Source organism: Equus przewalskii, chromosome 17, assembly GCF_037783145.1.
Source record: "Equus przewalskii isolate Varuska chromosome 17, EquPr2, whole genome shotgun sequence".
In the NCBI taxonomy this organism is placed as follows: Eukaryota; Metazoa; Chordata; class Mammalia; order Perissodactyla; family Equidae; genus Equus; species Equus przewalskii.
The window spans coordinates 41,360,649-41,381,930 of NC_091847.1; the positions used below are offsets into that span (position 1 = coordinate 41,360,649).

The window sequence follows — 21,282 nt, forward strand, 5'->3', positions numbered from 1 at the left end:
GATGAGTGGTGCCATGTCTGCACCTGGGATCTGAAGCGGTGCACCCTGGGCCACCAAAGTGGAATGTGCGAACTTAACCACTGCACCACCAGGCTGGCCCCTTGTTGTTTCCACTTTTTATAGTAGTTGTTGGTTTATTGACTTTTATGAATTCATTCCTTAAAGTCTTTATTCTTTGTTATGTGTGACTAGTTAAGTCTTTGCTCAGTTAGCTTAGTGGTCATCTGATGACTGGACAGAGATTTCCTTAAACACAATAAGTCTCCCAGTCTTTGCTGAGGGGCTTAGTATGCATGTTGGGGCATGCCTTTAATACTCAGCCAAAGAGTACTCTACCTTAGTCCATTTCTTGCTTGAGTAGAGCCTCAAGGTCAGCCAGAGGTGAGAGCTTAACGCCTTCTTAGGTCTTTGCTGAGCATTCACACAGCCCCAAGCATCCACACAACCCTAAGCATGCACATTGCTTTCTAGATTCCCAGGAATATGTCAGAGTTTTTCAAAGTCCCTATGGACATCTCATTCCCCAGCTAAATATTTCAGTATGGCTAGAGGAAGGGTGCTCCAAAGAAAGCTGAGAGATTTTTTACTGTTGTATTGAATGTTATGGAGAGCCACTGGTGAAATTTTAAGCAAAGAAGGGACATGACTGTATTTGTATGGCAGAAAAAAATCCTTGCCAGTGAAGTGGAGAATGGATTGAGGGAGGACATACTGGAGGCAGGGAGATCAAGAAGATTACTGCAGCATTCTAGGAGAAAAATGATAAAGGCTTGAGTTAAGCTTAAAGTAGAGAGAATGGAAAAAGGAGAGTGGTGGATTGGAAAAACTATTTCACAGATGAGACACTTGATTTCTAGGGTGATTAATTGGAAGGCAGTGAGAACAGGTGAACAAGAGGGAAGTGTCTACTCTCAGCTCTAATTTGGGAAACAAGTAGGAGGATGAGGTCATTCACCAAAAAAAAGTAAATAGAGGAGGAACAGATTTGGGGGGAAATATAAAGACGTGGATCCAAGTAGAATTAGCATTACCTATGATCAAACTAATCTATGTATTTCTTAGATAGAGATGGACTATTTTTGAGGGAAATACTGTATCACTCAAATAGCTTTGGATTCAGATACTGTAATTCCTCCTTCCCCTCCACCCGGCAGATTTATCACCATTCTAGATGTAGGAATGCTTTAAAGATGCTTGTTATTTGGAACATGTTTGACAAAGTGAGAGGGACTTGGTAAACATGCTGCCCTGAGCAGAGCCTGTACTAAGTGTGATATAAACTTGTCAATAGGCACTTCTTGGGCGGTTTCGCCCTCTGAAAACCTCGTGCAGAGCAGATAATGGGTAAAACGTTGCTGTTGATGCTAATTACGTGGGGAAACATTGAGTAAATGATTCCTTAAGCCCTACAAATTCAATGGAGCTTAAAATAGTGGATTTTAATATTTGGTAAACGTTGAGTTTTCCTTGTAATCTAATCCTTGCAAAACGGTAACGACAAGAAGGTAAGTAGATGCCCTATGGAAAAGAGCGTCTGACAGGTTCCCCCTCTTTACACCCTTCCTTTTCTCTTTTGCTTCTCAGTTGGCCACGTTAAGTTTAGTTCAAGTGAACATTTTAGTTTTTGAGTAAGGCCGCGGCGAACACCAAAACGAAAGGGGTTGCGGTCTCTGCTAGCCTGCAGTTCCACTTCCTAGCCAGTCACCTCCCGGGCCCGGCAGCCCGGCGTCTCGGATCTGGGCTGCAGCCCGGGCGCCCGGAGGTGGGAAAAGAAAGGTGGGGGCAGAGACAGCCGGCTGCGGGAGGCGCGGGAGCGGCCCGTGCGCCAACTTCCGCCCCGCCCTCCCAGCCGCGACGGAGAAGCGGCCCGGCCCGCGCCGTCGGTCCCGTGCGCTCCTCCTGGGACGCCGGCCCGACTCCCGAGTCGTCTCCAATTGGCCGTCGGGGAACGGAAGCCGAAGTAGAGCCGTGAACCCGGAAGTGCTTCGCGGCGGAGGCCCGGGCGACTCTTTTGAATGGAATCGGGCTGATTCATCGCCGGTTCGCACAGCCAGAGCCCGGTCGACTCTGAGCCGGAGCCGCTGCCGCCGCGTCACCGCAGCTGGAAGACAAGCGCCCAAACCGCGGCCTCCCGTCCTCGCCCGCCTTCAGGTAAGACCGGGAAGGCAGGCCCCGGCGGGCCGCGGAGGCAGCCGCGCTAGGCCGCTGCCAGCCCCGTGCTTTCCTGAGTCACGTTGCCCGGCCGAGTTGCCGCTGGAGGCCCGAGCCCTGAGGGAGGAGCCCGGGCTCCTTCGTCCTCCCCGCCGGCTGCCCGGGTCTCTGGCCGAGTTAGGTGTGGATGTGGTCTCCTTCCCCCAGGCGTTCCTGCTCCGCTGAATTCTCCACATCTTGGGGACCTCTCCTGCCTGCACGGGAGAGTCCTTGTTTGTGGCCTCTGTGTGTGCTCTGTTGAGACTTACTCCTGTGTTGGAAAACTTCAGAGCAGACAGAGGAAACGAAGAAGAGGGAAAAAAAATTAACTTTCCCTTTGAATGCATGTTTGCTTTCTCACTTGTCCTTCCGATAAGCCTTGACCCCTTTCCTCTTAGTGTTAGGTTTTCAGTTCCCTTGAACAAGCAAACAAAAACCCCGGAGATAGCCTGGTTTTTTAACCTTGAAAATCTTCAAAACAGTGTGGTTATTCCTGCTGTGCCTTTTAACTCACTACTTTTAATTTGTCTTAATTGAGTAGTAGTTGGTGGATTGATTACATTTCTTGTTTTCAGTAAAGTAGAAATCGGCTCCTGTGTGTTACTTCTGGGAACTTAATTTTCCTGGGGACGTAACTTTGTGTCTGTCAAAAGAAAAATGTAAACTGTTCTAAAGACTCTGAATGTAAATGTAGTGACTGAATGAAAAATTGTTGAAATTAAAATGCTAACCAGAAGTTGATAAAGATTTCATGGGAAAGACGGGGAAGAAGCTTTAAAAATTTAGCATAGAAATAAAGTTTTAAGGTGAAAGTGATTTTTTTCACTGCTCACAAAAGTATGTTTCTAGTGCTGCTGACTTAATGTTTATGAATAAAGCAACAAGATAGTCACCGATAATGTTGAAATAACAAAAAAGAACGGAGTACAATTTTAGTGGAGATTTAAGTGGAGATCTAAGGCTACCAACTTTTGAGGTGTAAATTGTATATGTTTTAAACAAATTGTATGGGTTATTGTACATTTGACGAAATTAAGATAGACTAATTGTGTGTTAGATGAAATTAAGTGGCTCAGAACTAATTACAGTTAAGATGTGTTGTTTAGTGAAAAACCTGAATATTGTCTTGAATTTGTCCCAGAATAAAATTACACCTGGCCAACAGAAGAAAGTTTTCAAGTTATCTTTCAGTGAAGCCTTACTTGTTGAACTTGGGAGATTCTTTTGCCCCAGAGGTGCTTGGTGAATAATACATTGCTGTTCTAATTGAAAAACTGGATTTTAACCTCTCTGACATGGGTTCATTTTATTTTTATACTTGTCATGTAAACCTTGTGTTTACTATCTAAATTCAGAACCCATGTTGGAAAGTCAGTAACAAGAAGCAGTTGTGCTTTTATTTGTTTTCAGTTTTATGGCAATGTTCCTTTTGTAGTTCAGTGTCCACCTGTGAAAGCCTTACCTGAATACTCATGTGATTTCTTACTCATGAACTTGTTGTACACCCTGTTTGTGGCACTCATTTGACATTCATATTCTGCTTTGTGATGTTTTGGTGTCCCCGTCTGTAAAATGAGAATTAGATTAAGTAAGCTCTTCCAGCTCTAAGTTAAGAGTAACAGCAGCAGCAGCAACAGTTGTTGAGTGCCTGTGGATGTTCCAGGCACTACATTAGGTGCTTTGTATGTATTCTTACAACAAACTTGCAGGGTAGGTGTCATCCCCATTTTATAGATGAGGTCTGGAGTCTAGAAGAAGGTAACTTGTTCCAGATCATGAAATGAGTAGGTGGTTGGGTGGTAAAGCCAGGATTCAAATCTAGATCTGATGGCTCCAGAGCCTTTCCGGCTCTACACCGCTGTCCTTTCACTTCTTGTCCTTTTCATGGGTTTATAGCATACCTCCCCAGGTAGATGGTAAATTCTTTCAGTGCAAGCCACTAAATTCCTTCGTGGCTCTATTTCTGTGTCACCTTATACACAAGGTAGTATTTAATAAATATTTTACTTGAACGTTGTAATTAGGAAACACCACAAGATATTTAGGATAATTCCATCCTCACAGTTCTAAACTGGGGAACATCTTGCTTTCAAAATCCTATTTATATAATTAAGTGTTTAATGTTGACTCTTTATATTTCTTGCACTGAAGAAAGCCCTTAAGAAAGTGAGAGAAAGAAGTTCCTAATTACTTTCCACAAATCCGAGAGTGGAGGAATTAGAATACAGCGAGATCACAATTATGGAGTAGTTTAAAAAAGATTTAGCATCAGTCTGAGAAGTAATAGTATTTAGCTGCAGCGTGGGTTGGGGAGTAAAAAATGAAAATAAACTAAAAAAAAGAACGATAAACACAAACAGCTAAAGGCTTCATAATTTTGTTTGAATTTTATGAATTATTGGGATACCAATGTCCCTTGTGAAAATGTTGAAAAGTAGGGGAGGGAAGTCACATTCCAAATCCAGGTTAAGATAATTTTGAAGAATCTATTTTTTAGGGTTATTGATAGTACCATACATTTCCTATAAATGCTTGAGAACTGATTTAATTCCAACATGAACATAATCCAGCTGTCGGGTTCTAATCAGATATTAACTCAGTTGGGAGATGAAAAAGTGGAAAATCATCAAGCCTTTGAAAGTACTGATACTTATTTTGTACTGTTTTTACCAATTAGAAGTCTAAACAATACTGTATGTGTGATGTATTAGGTATAGTTAAACAGTTTATTCATATTATCTGATAATGTTTTAAGTAAAGTTAGTCATATCATGAATGAGCTCTTGAGTCCTCTGCTTTTTGGTGCGTGTAAGAACTTAATTTAGATCCATAGACCTTTTGTATTGCTTTTATTTCTAAGAATTGGAAGTATTCTCTTTTATCTTGTAGTGTAACACTTTGATTTTATGAACCTCTTTGCTAAATTCTGCAAAATGCAAGTCAGTCCTCTCCAGTGTGATTCATTTAGTACTGTGAAATATGCCTGGTGTTTTGAAACTTCATTAAGTGGCAGACTATGTGGGAAGAAGGATCTGTGTTGGATGAACTGTAGCTGTGTTCATAGGATGGTGGTGCTGATGACAGCAGCGAGCATTCATTGTGTACTTACTGTATGCCGAGCATCGTGTTCAATGTTTTTTATGTCTGTTGTTTTCTTTAGTCTTCTAAACAACTCTGTGAGGTGGATGCTATCATTATCTCCATTTTGCAGATGAGGAAACTGAGGCTGAGAGAGGTAACTGACCCAACAACACACTAATAAGTGTTAGAGCCAGGATTTGAATCCTGGCACTTGGACTGTAGAGTCGTGGCTCTTTACCCTCATATACCGAGAAAAATAGTCATCACCATTGCCATCTGGGTCCACAAGACCTTTTGGAATTTTTTACACCTTTAAGTCATTTTACAAATTATTTACAGTTGTGAAAATAAACGGATAGTAAAAAACAACTATATTAGAAATGTTAGTAAAGTTTAAATGTAACAGATAAAATTTTTCTTCTGTATTTTCCTTGTTTTGAAGGTATATGTACCTGAAATGGACAACTCGTTGAGTGTAATTAAGTGCTCATCATCCATCAGGCGTGAACCTGGAATATAACCATCTTGTAAAAATCAGCTCCACATTTTAAATATGTCTCTAATAAACCCTAGTGTCTGATTTCTTCTACTTCTTTTTACACTTACAGTACTTTATATGTGTGTTAAAATATATGTATCATAAAATTTACCACTTAACCATTATTAGGTATACAGTTCATTGGCATTAAGTACATTCATATTGTGGTGCAGCCATCACCAGCATCCATCTCCAGAACTTTTTTATCTTCCCAATTCCAGTACTTTTGAAAACATTGACAGCTCATAATTTTGCTGAAGAGAGGGTGGTCATCATCTTTGCTCGCAAAACATTTCTATTTTTAGATTAGAGTTAATTCAATGATTTTTTAAAATTTCTGCATTATCTGTTTCCTTTTACTCACCTTTGTGTATATATACTTCAGCATTTGTCCACATATGAACTATATCAACGTCGTAAAAGATAAGAGAATGAATCATGCATCTCTTTAGCAAAACAGGTTCTTGTTGTAAAATAGTGTGTGATAAAGTACTTCTTGTTGAATGCCTAACTGGGTGAGAATGTCGTATTTCTCTTTGGTCTCAGAAATATATTGTCCACTCATTGATCCTTTTACAAAATAATTTTTTGAGGTGAAATTCACATAATATAAAATTAATCATTTTAAATTGAACAGTTTAGTGTCATTTAGCACATTCACGGTGTTGTGCAACTACCACCTCTATCTAGTTCCAAAACATTTCCATCATTCTAGAGTAAAATCTCTTATCTATTAGGCAGTTTCTCTCTTTTATTCCCCCTTCCCAGCCCGTGGCAGTCACCAGTCTGCATTCTGTCTCTATGGATTTATATATTTTTGATATTTCATATAAATGGAATCATACACTATGCGACCTTTTGTGCGTAGCTTCTTTCACATAGTATAATGTTTTGAGGTTTATCCATGTTGTAACGTATCAGTACTTCATTCCTTTTTATAGCTGAATAATATACCATACATTCCATTGTGTGTATATACTAGAGTTTGTTTATCCTTTCATCCCTTGATGGATATTTGGGCTGTTTCCATCATTTGGCTATTATGAATAGTGATGTTATAAAAATGTGTGCACACGTGCTTGTTTTGAATATCTGTTTTCAGTTCTTTTGGCTGTATACCTGGGGCTGGCCTGGTGGCGCAGCTGTTAAGTGCACATGTTCCGCTTCGGTGGCCTGGGGTTTGCTGGTTTGGATCCTGGATGCGGACATGGCACCGCTTGGCAAGCCAAGCTGTGGTAGGCATCCCATGTATAAAGTAGAGGATGATGGGCACGGATGTTAGCTCAGGGCCAGTCTTCCTCGGCAAAAAGAGGAGGATTGGCAGCAGTTAGCTCAGGGGTAATCTTCCTCACACACAAAAAAAGCATATATACCTAGGAGTGGAATTGCTGGGTCATATGGTAATTCGATGTTGAACTTTTTGAAGAGCTTCCAAACTGCTTCGAGCTGTCATTGATTCTTAAGTTCAAGAAAATTAGTCTAGGATTTTGTCACCTGAATATGCATAGTCTGAGTTTTTGTTTATATTGGTGGTTCTCAACTAGGAGAGATTTTGCCCTTCCAGGAGACATTTGGCAGTGTCTGGAGACATTGTTGATCATCACAGCTGGTTTGGTACTGCTGGCATCTCGTGGGTAGAGGTATGCTGCTAAACATCCTGTAATGCACAGGACACCTTCCTACAACAAAAAATTGTTTGGGCCGGCCTGGTGGCGCAGCAGTTAAGTTCGCACGTTCCACTTTGGCAGCCCAGGGTTTGCCGGTTCGGATCCCAGGTGTGGACATGGCACTGCTTGGCAATCCATGCTGTGGCAGGCGGCCCACATATAAAGTAGAGGAAGATGGGCACGGATGTTAGCTCAGGGCCAGTCTTCCTCAGCAAAAAGAGGAGGGTTGGCAGCAGATGTTAGCTCAGGGCTAACCTTCCTCAAAAAAAAAAATAAGTTGTTTGATTCTGAACATCAGTAGTGCTGAAGAAACTCTCGCTTATATCATCAATTTTATTGTCATTATTAGAGATGAGTGCTGTTACTTGGTTCTTTACATTCACCTTATGATTGTCTAGTAATTGTGAAACTTTTTTTCTCTATCAGTTCTCTCTTTGTCATTATGGGTAGAATATGAAAAAATCTGAATTCTCGACCATGTTCAATGAAAGCTATTAGGAAGACTACAAAGATGATGTCTCTAGTTTTTTATATCTTTTTGAAAGATGAAGCAATGCTTTGGGCAGCACAATAAAAACTGAAGGATGATGCAATAGCTATAATGTATTTCACTATTGCATCATTTTGGACTATTCTTATCATTCTTCATTTTCTTGTTTTTTTAGTCTTTTTTGGCATAGTTGGGAATAATTGATTAAGAAATGATGAAATAATTCCTAGAATAATGAAATGACAGACTTTCAAGATAGAGGAAAAATAACATCACTAAGATTCCATAATATTTCGTAGATTAGTAATAATGTACATTGGACTTATGTGGTAAATGCACAATATTCTGTTAAAAAATGAGTAAATTTTCTCTTTGTTCTTTGAAATACCCTAGAAAGATTAAAAGTCATGAAATGTCAGTCCTTACTTATAATTAGGACTGCTCAAAAAAGAAACTTACAAACAAAATTTGGATACAGGGTTAATCACTATGCTGGATTGCTCCCTGGGATGGTATTTCATTCCATTTTGATTTCTATTTTGCTTGTAGGAATTTTGCATCTTTCAAAGCTCTCGGCATATTTTTCTCCTTAGTTCTCAAATTAATTATATCTTATTTTATTTATTTTTTTTTAGGAGAGAGAGAAAAAAAATACTTCAAAAAATTATACCTGCCAGTATTAGCAAGAGCTTACCTTCAGAAGAAATTTGTCAAATTCAACAAATTGAAGCTTACCACCACAAGAGTTGTAGTTACTGACCAGGTGAGAATTAAGAATGTCTTTTACTTCTGCATATTCTTTCAGGATATGTTATAAAGATATTTGAAAATGTATCATTTTTAAGAGACATCAAATTATAAATGTGTGATAGATAACCAGATGTAAGGACTCATGAAGGTCATTTAGATAAGTAACATTTTTGTTCTTATTTGCTTTCTATAAACTTTAAAAAAAAGTGTGATTTAGAACATTTATTAATATACTTCCATTCCAAATGTTACTATTTTTATTAAACCCGATTATCTTAAATGTTTTAGTTTGTTAAATATTTTTTCCTGTTTGCTGAGACATCTGATTTTGCTAAAAACACAAATTTGACCTGCCAGATTTTCTTTCCCTCTGCTCCCCACATTGCTCGTGTATATTCACAGCATCTGGAGTCTGTGTAAAGTCATCAGAAACAACACGGGGGGAATAGATAAACTGAACACAGCTGGGAATCGACTTTGGCCTTGAATATATATAATGTCTAAAGTATACTGTATGTTGTTTGATTTTTTTCCATTTGTTCTTTTAAGTTTGTGAGCTTGAAATGATCCAAGAGAAAATTTTTTTCCTTCAGTAACGTATTCTAGAGAAATGTGTTTAATATTTTAAAATATACAATTTTTTTTTCCCCTCTGTCTACAGCCTGTAAAAAGTGCTATGTATTGAATGGCATATTTGAATTAAGGAATTTTAATGAGAATTTGATGGAGATTTTATTTGTAAATGTTGCTGTTAGGAGGATGAGTTAAGGTTGTAAAGTGGAAATTTTGTCTGAACCATCAAGTTTTCTTATGTGCCTTTTCATTTTTTAAAATGAGTTTATGCATTGTGAATCTCACAAACTTGTTCAGTGAAACAAGGCAGACGCAAAAAGTATATGGTTTTGTTTATATAAAATTCAAATCCAGCAGAACTAATCTCTGCTGTTGGAAGTTGGAATTCTACCTTTGCAGGGTAGCAGAGACCGGGAACGGGGCCTGAAAGGTGTTCTTGGGTGCTGATAAGGTTCTGTTTCTTTATCTAGGTGGTGATTATGGGGGTGTGTTCACTTTGTGAAGATTCCATGGCTGTATCGTTTGTGTACTTTTCTATATGTGGACTTGAACAAAGTTTGTAATATTAATGTTGTTAAATGTTCACAGGGTTAAATTGTTAGAAGGATTCAACAAACATGATTAGATAGTAATGTAGTGACATGAGTACAATATTGAGTTTTAGTTTGTGTAATAGTTCTAACTAGTAAGACAACAAGGACAAATAACTGAACTAATATATTAGCATTTAATTTAGAATATAATTTGGACTAATACCATTTTCTAAAGCATGCACTTAGGAAGGAGAGGAATTTTAAGGCATTAGCAATTTTCAAGTTGAAAAATACGCTTCTTTGACATGTTTAAAGTATTTAGTTGTGCTGATACTAATTTTTTGTAATTTGATTACTCATTTTTGTGTATTTGAGGCCATATTAGTGCCCTTGCTATTTCTTTTCTTTGATTTCTTCTGTTTTTCAAGCTTATAAGAGTGTCTTCTGTAGTTATTACAGACGTAAAAAACAAATCAGATTGATATTTCAAAGTTAATCCTCTTTGTATTGATTAACTCTAAAATTTGCTTGATGAAAAAGGTGTGTGTCTCCACAACATCTGAAATAAAACAAAATATCTGTATGGGTTCTAGAACACTATCTTAATGCATTTAATGTTTACTTTATAATATTTCTTTTAGTATAATGAGTTCACTTTTAAAAAGCCTTTGATGCTAATTCAGAGATCCATAATCTGCTCACAATGTCTTTCACATGTAGTTTTGATGATAACTGACAAGCTGTAAGTTAATTAGCACAGAACTTACTAATGAGGATGTTAAAATTTAATTTAAAAGTGAGGTTTTTTATTTGTACACTCTGGACAAATTGAAGGAAATTCAATCATACATATGATAAGCATTTCAGGCACTTTTTCCTCATTCAGGTACTTTATTAGATAACAATAAGAAAATATAATTAACTTAATGATAGCAAAGTTTTGAAAGTATGCTAAGATTGCTTGTCTTTAAAACTGGGGATAACCCAAAACCAAAGCAGTAAAATAAGGTCTGTTAATTAGCATGGAAGACAGCTTCTTGAATTAATATGTGGTGTTAATTAACAGGAAGTCTGATGTTGTGTTGTAATTACCACCAATATTTTTGACATACTGAGTGACTGAAGGTGAATTATATAGATAGCAATTGAGTAAACACTTTTGTGCTTAGGAACGTTTTCCTTTGTTTCTGTTTTCTAGAAATATGGACAGACTTCTTAGACTTGGAGGAGGTATGCCTGGACTGGGCCAGGTTAGTATATAGACTCTCAATATTTCTTTGTGTGTAAACTACAAGCCTTTCTCTACTTATCCAAAGAGAAAAGAAATCACTCCCAAGAAAATTGCCTCACACATAATCTTATGGTAAGAAGCTCACCTTATTGCTGGTTGCTGTATTGCAACACGAAATATCATGTGGAGAGCATTTTCTATTAATTTAATTTTCTCCTAGGAATAAGAATTTTCTCTATTTGCTTTGATTTAAAATTTTGGGTTATGTGAGATTATCAAACTTGGCTTTTAGTAAAAAAAAAAAGGATTCAAAATAGCTTATTTCTGGGTTTACAATGTAGACTTTAGAAGTAACACATGAAAAGTAAACATGGCGTACTCTTGGCAAGATCCAGAAAACTGACCCATAGAATATTTGTATGTATAGTCTTAACACTGATAAATTACTTCTGGTAATTATGATACATGGATGAATTAATAAGTAAGTAATGTCTTCCTTTTTTCTTTAAATTTGGTATATATAGTTTCTTTTACATTCTTATTAAAATTAAGTGAACTTTCAGTTGTTTTAATATTATCAATTCTCTTGTTCCAAAGGCAAATGGATAGATTTCTAGATAGATTTCTAGATTTCTCTCAGGATATTCTATCTGCTTTTAGCTAAAGAAGAAATTTCTGCCTCTTTTGAGTTCTACATTGATTATTTTTCCAGTCCTCCATTCACAAAAGAGATGACTATGTGCTAGTCTTTTCTTTAGACTTTTATGTAATGAATTGTTTTGTGACCAAATTTGTGGAATATTTTTATAACCCACTTTTAGAACCCTTTTAGTTACCAGTTTTCCCTTATTTCCATATCACTATCAATTGCTTTGTCCTTCGTTCAAAGCAGTCTATATGTTGTATGAGAAACAGTTTTGTTTGAGATTTCATGAAGTTTTCAGTGTTTTGGAGTCATTTTTACAAGAATTCTTTGATTAGGTCTATCATAGTTCATGACTAATAAACCTTTTGCTTTTGGAAAGTTGAAATCATTTTATGATTCTATGTTGCATTCTTGCGTAGACTTAAGTTACTTTTCGTTTACTTTTGTTGGTTTTGAGTATTTCTTATGTTCCTTTATTGTCAGCCTATTTCTTCATGATTCTTCATTTTTGTAAAATCTTTGTAATCCATTCTCTTAAGAGGCCTAAGCCTCTCTGAATTTGACCCTTCCAAAGCTGCTTCCATGCTTTTGTGAACATTATAGAATTTCCCTGATTCTAAAATTAGCAATAACAATATTGAGGCATATGAAAGTATCAGAAGTGAGCTGAGGTGGTATGTAGGTACTACAGATACCTGCAAATTATAGGTGAAGATGTTGCCTTAGTAGAATTCTTAAGGGAAGTTGGATCAAATTTAAATACCAATAAACTTTCCTTAAATATTAGATGCAATAAATTATATATCCATCTTGGAGATCTGTGCTGGGAAATTGGTGGACATGAAATAATGATTTTACTGACCACAAATTGAGCTACATCATGTCTCAATGACTATTACAAACCTTTGCAATAAGTGGGACACTAAATGTTGGTTCAATAACCTCTCCTCAGAGTCTGATAATTTAGTCAGCCCTTGTGCCCTCAGTTTGTATTCTTATTTGAACTTAAAAATATGTTGCTTGAGAATCTGTCATTTTATATGTGTGTTTCATCTTGCTGACTAGATGATAAACTCTTAAGGGAATAATTTGTGGGATTGTTATTTCTGTGATATCTCTTTTATCAAATACTAGATGTTCAATGATTAATTTTTTCCCTAAAATTTTTATTTTACTCTTGATCTAGACTAATTTGATAAATACTTATGTTCTTTCTGTAACATGAAATGTTAGGTATTTTTTTTTTTAATAAACAGGAATAAAGCGTTAGGTGTATTGCTTTATTTTTAAGAAGTTGTCTAAGATCTTTGGATTGATAATAGCTACTCTTTCCATTAGATAATGCATAGCAGCCAGTAAAAGTAGAAAAGGAAACATAAGTTGCTTTGTTCCTCCAAAAATCGGTGGGAAATGTTACTTAAATGTTACTATTTAATGGAAAAGGCAGAATTTCCTCCTAAATAGGGGCAATGTACTTGCTGGTAAGTTTGCAAATCGCCCTTATTTAAAATAAGAGAATAGGAGCAGAACAGCGTTCTCCATCCGTTCTAATGACTCAACTTTCTCTGAGTAGAGGTGACCTTTCTCTTTTCCATGGCTAATCCTTCTACTTGTTCTCTGATCCCATCCTCTCTTGAAACCTTGCTCATCCCACTCGCCCCTTTCTCTGCCTACAAAGATGTTTGTCTCCTGTATCCAAGAAACAACAAACTTTCACTACATCTTGCCATTGAACCTTTTCTTCCATTTATTTCTAGAATTCCTGAAATAATAGCTTATACTCACATATTTTATTTCCTTACCTCCATAGATTCCCAGGAGAGTATATTCTGGCCTCCTCCTCCATTACTGTCCTGGAATTGTTCAAATCACCAAGTCTCTTGGCCTACTTTTAGTTCTCTTTTAACTAAACTTCACAATGTCCTTCTTAAAACTCTCTTCTATTAGCCTTATCATGGTACTTTTTCCTAGCTCTTCACTATCGTGTCCATACTACAAAAAAACTTGAAGGTTTTTTTTTTAATATTACATTTTTAAATGTTAATACTTGAACAGTGGTGGGTTAAAATCATTAAATCTGTCCACAATCCCCTACTGTAATATAACTTGTCAGTAGTTTGAAACAGAAATAAACATGTTTTATTAGAACTGTTAAAAATTTTAAACTAATAGCCTCATTTCAAATGTGTTTTTTATTTACCTTGCTAAAGTGCTTATGAACTTGAAATTACTAAAAGATGTGAGATGATTGTATTAAAAGCATTTACTGCTGTAACTTGGCTAGTTGCTTGTCTTTATAACTATACTAATTTAGGTCTTTGCAACTAAACTATTTCCAAAAGAAGTGACGACAAAACCCAAGAGATGGGCATAGCCAAAGCATAGTCTTCAGTCTCTGAAAGTTACGGTTTAATTCTCTGAGTCTGTTTTAGCTTTAGAAACACAGTAAGCTTAAAAGTAAATGAAACTTATGTAAAATGTCAGTAGCATTTGTTGTCTTGTCTTCTATTTGAATTTGTTAGGCCAGTATTTTGTTTTCTTTTGGTCAAGAAGATTGGACCTCAGCTAACATCTGTTGCCAATCTTCCTCTTTTTGCTTGAGGAAGATTGTTGCTGAGCTAACATCTGTGCCAGTCTTCCTCTATTTTTTTGTATGTGGTGGGACGCCGCCACAGCATGGCTTGATGAGTGGTTTGTAGGTTTGCACCCAGATTCAAACCTGTGAACCCTGGGCTGCTGAAACAGAGCACATGCACTTAACCACTATGCTGCTGGGTTGGCCCCAATTAGGCCAATATTTTAAGTTTCTGTCATGAGTGTTATGCTATAGGGAATACCAAGGTAAACAAGAACATTGTTATTTAAGCTAGAGGCTTTACATTCTTGTAGACACACAGCAATTATATATTAAGTGCCTGGCACGTATTAACTACTTTGAGTTGGTGAATGAGTAAAATACTAGTGCTCATTATAAATAATATGATTTGTAAGTATAGTGGATGTAGGGTTTGATTTTTTCCACAAAAAGAGAAAGACTGAATTGAGGAAACAATGTTTGAGATAAATTTTGGAATATATGCCAAGACATATCCAGAAAGGCTGGAGAATAGGCAATGTGAGGAGAAATAATGGGAAAAGAAGCTGGTAAAGGAATTTGGAGTAGTTTATGAAAGGTGTTAAATGTCGTTCTTAGTGATTTTTACTTTTTTTCCCATAGGTCTTGTAGTTTCATGAAGTTTTTTGTAGCAGAATTGTAAGATAATTCAGTCTGCGTTTTTGAAAATTAATTCTAGTGGTAGTTTGGAGAATAGGCAGAAGGGAAGAGATTTTAGGCAAAGTCATCAATTATGTAAAATATTTTTGACTTTTAACCTTCCAGGCACATAGTAGGATTATACTTTTCCATCATTTTTGAAGTTACCCCAACCATGATTTTGCTTTGACCAATGAGTGGAATGTGAGTTGGAAATGAGCAGGTTACTTTTATTTATTTATCTATTTTTCCTTTCTTTTCTTTTCTTTTTTTTGAGGAACATTAGTCCTGAGCTAACTGCTGCCAATCCTCCTCTTTTTTCTGAGGAAGACTGGCCCTGAGCTAACATCCGTGCCCATCCTCCTCCACTTTATATGTGGGATGCCTACCACAGCATGGCGTGCCAAGCAGTGCCATGTCCACACCCGGGATCCGAATCAGCGAACCCCGGGCTGCCAAAGTGGAACGTGCGCACTTAACTGCTGTGCCACCGGGCCGGCCCCAGGAGCAGGTTGCTTTTAGATGGAAACTCTAAAAGTGAGTGTGTGATTTGCCTGCCCTGGTAATCAAGGAAGCATGGAGATGGAACCTCTCTTAGCTGGGTCCCTGAGAGAGAATGCCATATAACCTGCGAGTCATAAATCTTATGATTTTTGTGTGAAATGCCCTAATTTCTTTTGTCTCCAGTTTTTGTTTTAAGAAACATGGTATAGACATATGCAGGCCTATGTTACTTATAAGTAATCATTTTGTGTCTCTCTGATACAGAGCTCAGTAATTTCCAGATGCAAAAATAAGGGAAAATAGTGTAGGTGAGTGATCAGAGAAGGCTTTCTGAAAGTGGTGAGATGTAAGCTGCATTTTGAAGGATTATTTCAGGTGGCTAAATTTTAAAGAGTAACTTCATGAATTGGATATGATCTATTTTATTTGTTATACCTCTCAAATCCACACAGTATATGGATTTTGTATATATAAATAATAACCATTTTTCTAGTTTCCTATTATGGGTCTTGGAGTAGAAATGTTCTTTCAATTATTTGTCTTTTAGGTTTTTGGTCTAATATTTTATAGAAAGGATTAATTTATAGCACTGGGAAAAATGATTGGAATAAATGAAGAAATAATACTGTTTTCATACATGAGGGATCTTAATATCACATGCCTGTTCTCTGATTAATCATAAATTCAATGCAATTCCAATAAAAATACGAACTAGAATTTTCATGAGATTAGGAACTGATTCTAAGATTCATATAGGAGAAAACAATCCAGAAATAGCCAAAAAGTTATTAGAAAGGAAAAAGGAACTTGTTCTACCAAATATCAAAATATATTTTAATGCCCTGTGACTCAATTAGTGTTGTATTGGTATAGAGATAGTCAGGTAGATCAGTTTAATCGAATAGAAAGCCCAGAAATAGACTCATGCATGTCTGGGAACTTGATTTGTGATAGAGAGGGTGTTAAAAATTAGTGTGGGACGAGAAGCCTGCTATTAAATGCTGCTGAAGAAAGTGGCTTTCTGCATGGGGAGAAAACTAATATTAGATTCCTACCTTATTCTATACACAAAAATGTACACCATATGGATTGAAGACCTAACTGTGAAAATCAAACTATAATTTTGGAAGACACACCCATTAGGATGGCTGTTATCCAGAAAAACTGGAAAATAACAACTGGTGGTGAGGATGTCAAGAAATTGGAACCCTTGTGCATTACTGGGTAGGAATGTAAAATTGTGTGACCTCTGTGGAAAATAGTTTGGTGGGTCCTCAAAAAATTAAACATGGAATTACCATATGATCCAGCAATTCCATTTGGCTATAAACCTCAAAGAATTGAAAGCAGGGACTTGAATAGATATTATTCACAATAGCCAAAAGGTGGAAGCAACTTGTGTCTATGGATGGATGAATGGATAAACAATACGTGGTATATACATACCATGGAATATTATTCAGCCTTAAAAAGGAAGGAAATTCTGACACATGGTACAACATGGATAAACCTTGAATACATCATGCTAAGAGGAATAAGCCAGTCACAAAGGGTCAAATATTGTATGATTCCACTTACATGAGGTACTAGAGTAGTCAGATTCATAGAGACAAAAAGAGGGGAAAAAATGGTGGTTGCCAGGGGTTGGGGTGGTATAGTGGAGTGGGGACTGAGTGTTTAATGGGTACAGAGTTTCAGTTTTGGAAGGTGAAAAAGATCTGGAGATGGATAGTGGTGATGGTTGCATGACTGTGAATGTAATTAATGCCACAGAACTGTACACTTAAAAATGGTTAAAAATGGAAAATTTTCTTATGTATATTTTACCACAATAAAAAATTCGATTACCTTGTCTTTAAAATGAGATTAATAATATTTACTTTAGATGATTCTTATAAGGATTACATAAACTAACATGTGAACATGTTAGACACACAATAGATAGCCCCAAAAAATATGTTTTTGGAAGAAAACTTTGTCTTTATGACCTCAAAATAGAAAAGCATTACTCAAATGAAAAGATTGGTAATTCTCCTACCTCAATGCATTACTAACTCTTGTCCAAACGGAGACATTAGAAACAAACTTAAAAGACAAGCAGTAAAGGGAGGGAAGATATTTGCAACATTCATCTGCAACACTTTTGGCAGAACTATAAATCAGGAAGACAAAAAAAAAGCTCATAGAGAAAAGAACATGAAATGGTAATTTGTAGAACGAGAATTGCCAATAAGCATATGAAAAGACTCAACCTCACTGTATATCAGGGAAATGTAAATTAAAACAAATGTTAGTTGTTTTTTTTAATAAACTGTTATATTAAGTGTTAATAAAGATTTTGGGAAGCAGAAATTCTCATAGAAGGTTTTTTCTTAAGGCAGGTGTGGATGTGGGAGCTGGTTGAAGATTGTATCTCAGTGCTTAGAACACTGCCTGGCAACTAGAAGACTATAAATGTCTGTTGAATGAACACGCTGTCTATGGAGTATAAATGGTTAAAGTCACTTTGGAAAGTAGTTTGACACTATCTAGTAAAGTTGAAAATGCCGTAACTTCTGTGACTCAGAAATTCTGTTTATTCACTTCAGAGAAACTCTTACACATGTGTATCAGGAGATAATGTTTAAGGGTATTCATTATGACATTGTATTATTGAGAAACTGCAAAATACTTAAATGTCTATCTGTGGCAAAATGTGTTATGATGGAATATTATGCAGCAGTTAAAATGAACTAGATTCTATATATCAATATGCATTATGATGTTATAAACATATTAAGAGAAAAATTCTAGTTGTAGAGAGGTATATACAATATGAAAGCATTAACATTAATTTAAAAAACAAAATGCTTTTTCTTAAGGCTGTATAACTTTTGAGTAAAAGTATTACAAGTTCTACAGCAGCACTGTCCAACAGAACTTTAGGCAAGGATGGAAATATTCTGTATCTGCACTGTCTAATACCATAGCCAGTGGCCACATGTGGTTACTAATGAAGACTTTGAAATGTTACTGGAGCAACTGAAGAGCTGAATTTTAAATTTTATTTAATTTTAATTAATTTAAACTTAATAGCCTCGTGTAGTTATTTGAATCCATGAGCTATGCCTAGTGTGACAGAAGAACTAAATTTTTAATTTTATTTAAATTTAAATAGTCACATGTAGCTAGTGACTGCCATATTGTACATCACAGAGTTAGATAATCCACACCAAATTCAGAGAAGGGAGGGAGGCAAAAGGAACTTCCACTTCATATATAATGTTCTCTCTTTTTTTTTTTGAGGAAGATTAACCCTGAGCTAACATCTGCCACCAAGCCTCTTCTTTTTGCTGACGAAGACTGGCCCTGAGCTAACATCGTGCCCATCTTTCTCTGTTTTATGTGGGACACCTGCCACAGCATGGCTTGACAAGCAGTGCGTAGGTGTGCACCTGGGATGTGAACTGGCAAACCCGATCCACCAAAGTGGAATGTGCGAACTTAAGCACTGCACCAGTGGGCTGGCCCCTAATGTTCTCTTTTTTCAATAAAGAAAAAAAACTAAAGCAAAAGAACAAGTCAATGAATAACATTAAATAACATTTTTCTTTAGTACTTTTTAAAAAAGCCACCAAGTAAAACAAAATCAGAAATTTGTTTTTAATTTATTTCTCAAGACTTTTTTTCATGTCTTAAGCATTCCGTATTCTCCCCCAGTCTTGGAGTTGAAGAGGATAACACTAGTGAGGTGGTCAGAGACTAGATCATGTAGGGTCTTGTAGAAAATTCTCTTCTGAGTGAGTTGAGAAGTCAGAGATTTTTGAGCAAAGGAGTTTTGCTCATCAGACTTATATTTTTGAAGAACCTGGAAACTCTGGAGTTGAGACATAAGGCAAGAATGAAAGCAGAGACAAGAAGCTACTACAATACCATTTTAAAATAAATGACAGATTATGATGTTTTATTTTTATTGTGTATCTGCTAGAGAAATTCTTGTGTAGCTTGAGCCAGCATAGATTAATATGTACAGTTAATCTTCATACCTGTCACATTTGAAATGAAACCTTTATTTACTACTAGTGCAGTAGCATGAAAATGAGCAGATGTTTACAAAAGGCTTTTTGAGTTCTGTTTCTGTTCCTTGAGCTCTTTAGCCTGTGTGTATTGACCATTTTTATATACCGATGGATGTTTCTGGTTACCTTTTTCCTCCCTTTTATTCTTTGAACGTGTCCTGATGTGATCCTCTGAACATTTACAAAGAGCCTTTATAAACGTTGGTAGATTAATTTGGCCATTTTTCTTCCTATTAAGAAGTAGGGAAGGGTCAAGAAATTTTAATTGTTTTATTTCTTTGCTTAACTACAAATAAATAGTGATTTTGCTTTAGAAACAAAGCAAAACTATAAGATGCCTTTAATTTTTTTTCACTTGCTATTCTTGTCATGTAATAATTTTATTATTTTTAAAAGTATAGTTCCTAATTATTCTGTTCATGTACTTGAGCTGATGTTTCTACTGTAGAAAATTAGGAAAGAGGTCAGGTCAAAAGCATGCTAATTAGAGCACACTCTTTCTAGTTGTCATTGTAGTGTGATTCTTCTGAATAGATGTTAAACCCCATGAAAAATGTTGTGCTTCTGAGAGTTCTCAAATCTACTCTTCAGATTTCTCAAATAAGTAAAAGGGAAATAAATTCCTGGTGGGTGCAGTATGGTTAATTTGTGTCATTTTATTTGAACATTCTAATTGTGACTGTTCTTTCAAGGGGAAAGGTCTTTGACACTTGTGAATGTTACATTTCTATTTTGATATGAAATTACCACAAATGATTTTGTTTGAGTTCTTTAGAACAAAGAACATAAAATGATGTCTTTTCCATTACGGTGAAATTGTCTTCCAAAATTAATCACATTCTGATGAAATAGAAAATCAGAATTATGAGGAAAAATGAAATGTTAAGATTTTAGATTTGAAGTCAAGGATATGATGGATCTATGACATCTGATGCCGTTTTTGGTAGAAAGGGTATATGGGATGAGAAACAAGATACTTCTGTCCAATATAGGAAACTAAGATATTACAATATAATCTTAATATTCCAAATGTATGGGATGTTATCATCCAATTTTGATTTTACTGTAGTTGGTGCACCTGGTTCCACAGTTTCTGGATACTTCCTTCCTATTTGCAGTTTCTGGTTACTACACACATTTCATAATTTCTATTTTTTTTTTTTTTTTAAGATTTTATTTTTTCCTTTTTCTCCCCAAAGCCCCCCGGTACATAGTTGTGTATTCTTCGTTGTGGGTTCCTCTAGTTGTGGCATGTGGGACGCTGCCTCAGCGTGGTCTGACGAGCAGTGCCATGTCCGCGCCCAGGATTCGAACCGACGAAACACTGGGCCGCCTGCAGCAGAGCGCGCGAACTTAACCACTCGGCCACGGGGCCAGCCCCTATAATTTCTATTTTATAGACTAAATGAGACTTTGAATATTTATAGCTCAGTCTTTCTACAAGGCTTTTCCTTGGGGGTTTCCTTTGGGACTGTGAAAATTATAGCAGTATAAGGAGATAGCCAGATACTCTGAATAGGGAACGTAATTATCAGTGGGATCTAGAGCAAATGTATGGATCTGTAAAAGCACCCACATTTTTTTTTCTTTTTTTTTGTTTTTTGAGGATGATTAGCTCGGAGCCAACATCTGCCGCCAATCCTCCTCTTTTTACTAGGAAGACTGGCCCTGAGCTAACATCCATGCCCATCTTCCTCTATTTTATGTGGGATGCCTGCCACAGCATGGCTTGACAAACAATGCGTAGGTCCACACCCAGATCTGAACC

General features: G+C 36.5%; 1 protein-coding gene across 3 annotated transcripts in view; it reads left to right on the top strand.

Annotated features, from left to right (window-relative positions):
- Nucleotides 1–1,579: 1,579 nt before the first annotated feature.
- PSMD14 (proteasome 26S subunit, non-ATPase 14) overlaps nucleotides 1,580–21,282 on the top strand; it is a 94,573-nt gene continuing 74,870 nt past the window's right edge. Inside the window, exons 1-3 of one of the 3 annotated variants that reach the window (XM_008531817.2) lie at nucleotides 1,580–2,151; nucleotides 8,602–8,729; nucleotides 11,021–11,072. In XM_008531817.2, coding sequence (XP_008530039.1) covers nucleotides 11,025–11,072 — 48 coding nt within the window. In that variant the 5' untranslated portion in view covers nucleotides 1,580–2,151; nucleotides 8,602–8,729; nucleotides 11,021–11,024. The remainder of the gene's footprint in view (nucleotides 2,152–8,601; nucleotides 8,730–11,020; nucleotides 11,073–21,282) is intronic. The other 2 variants (XM_070581373.1, XM_070581374.1) reach the window with 2 other exon arrangements.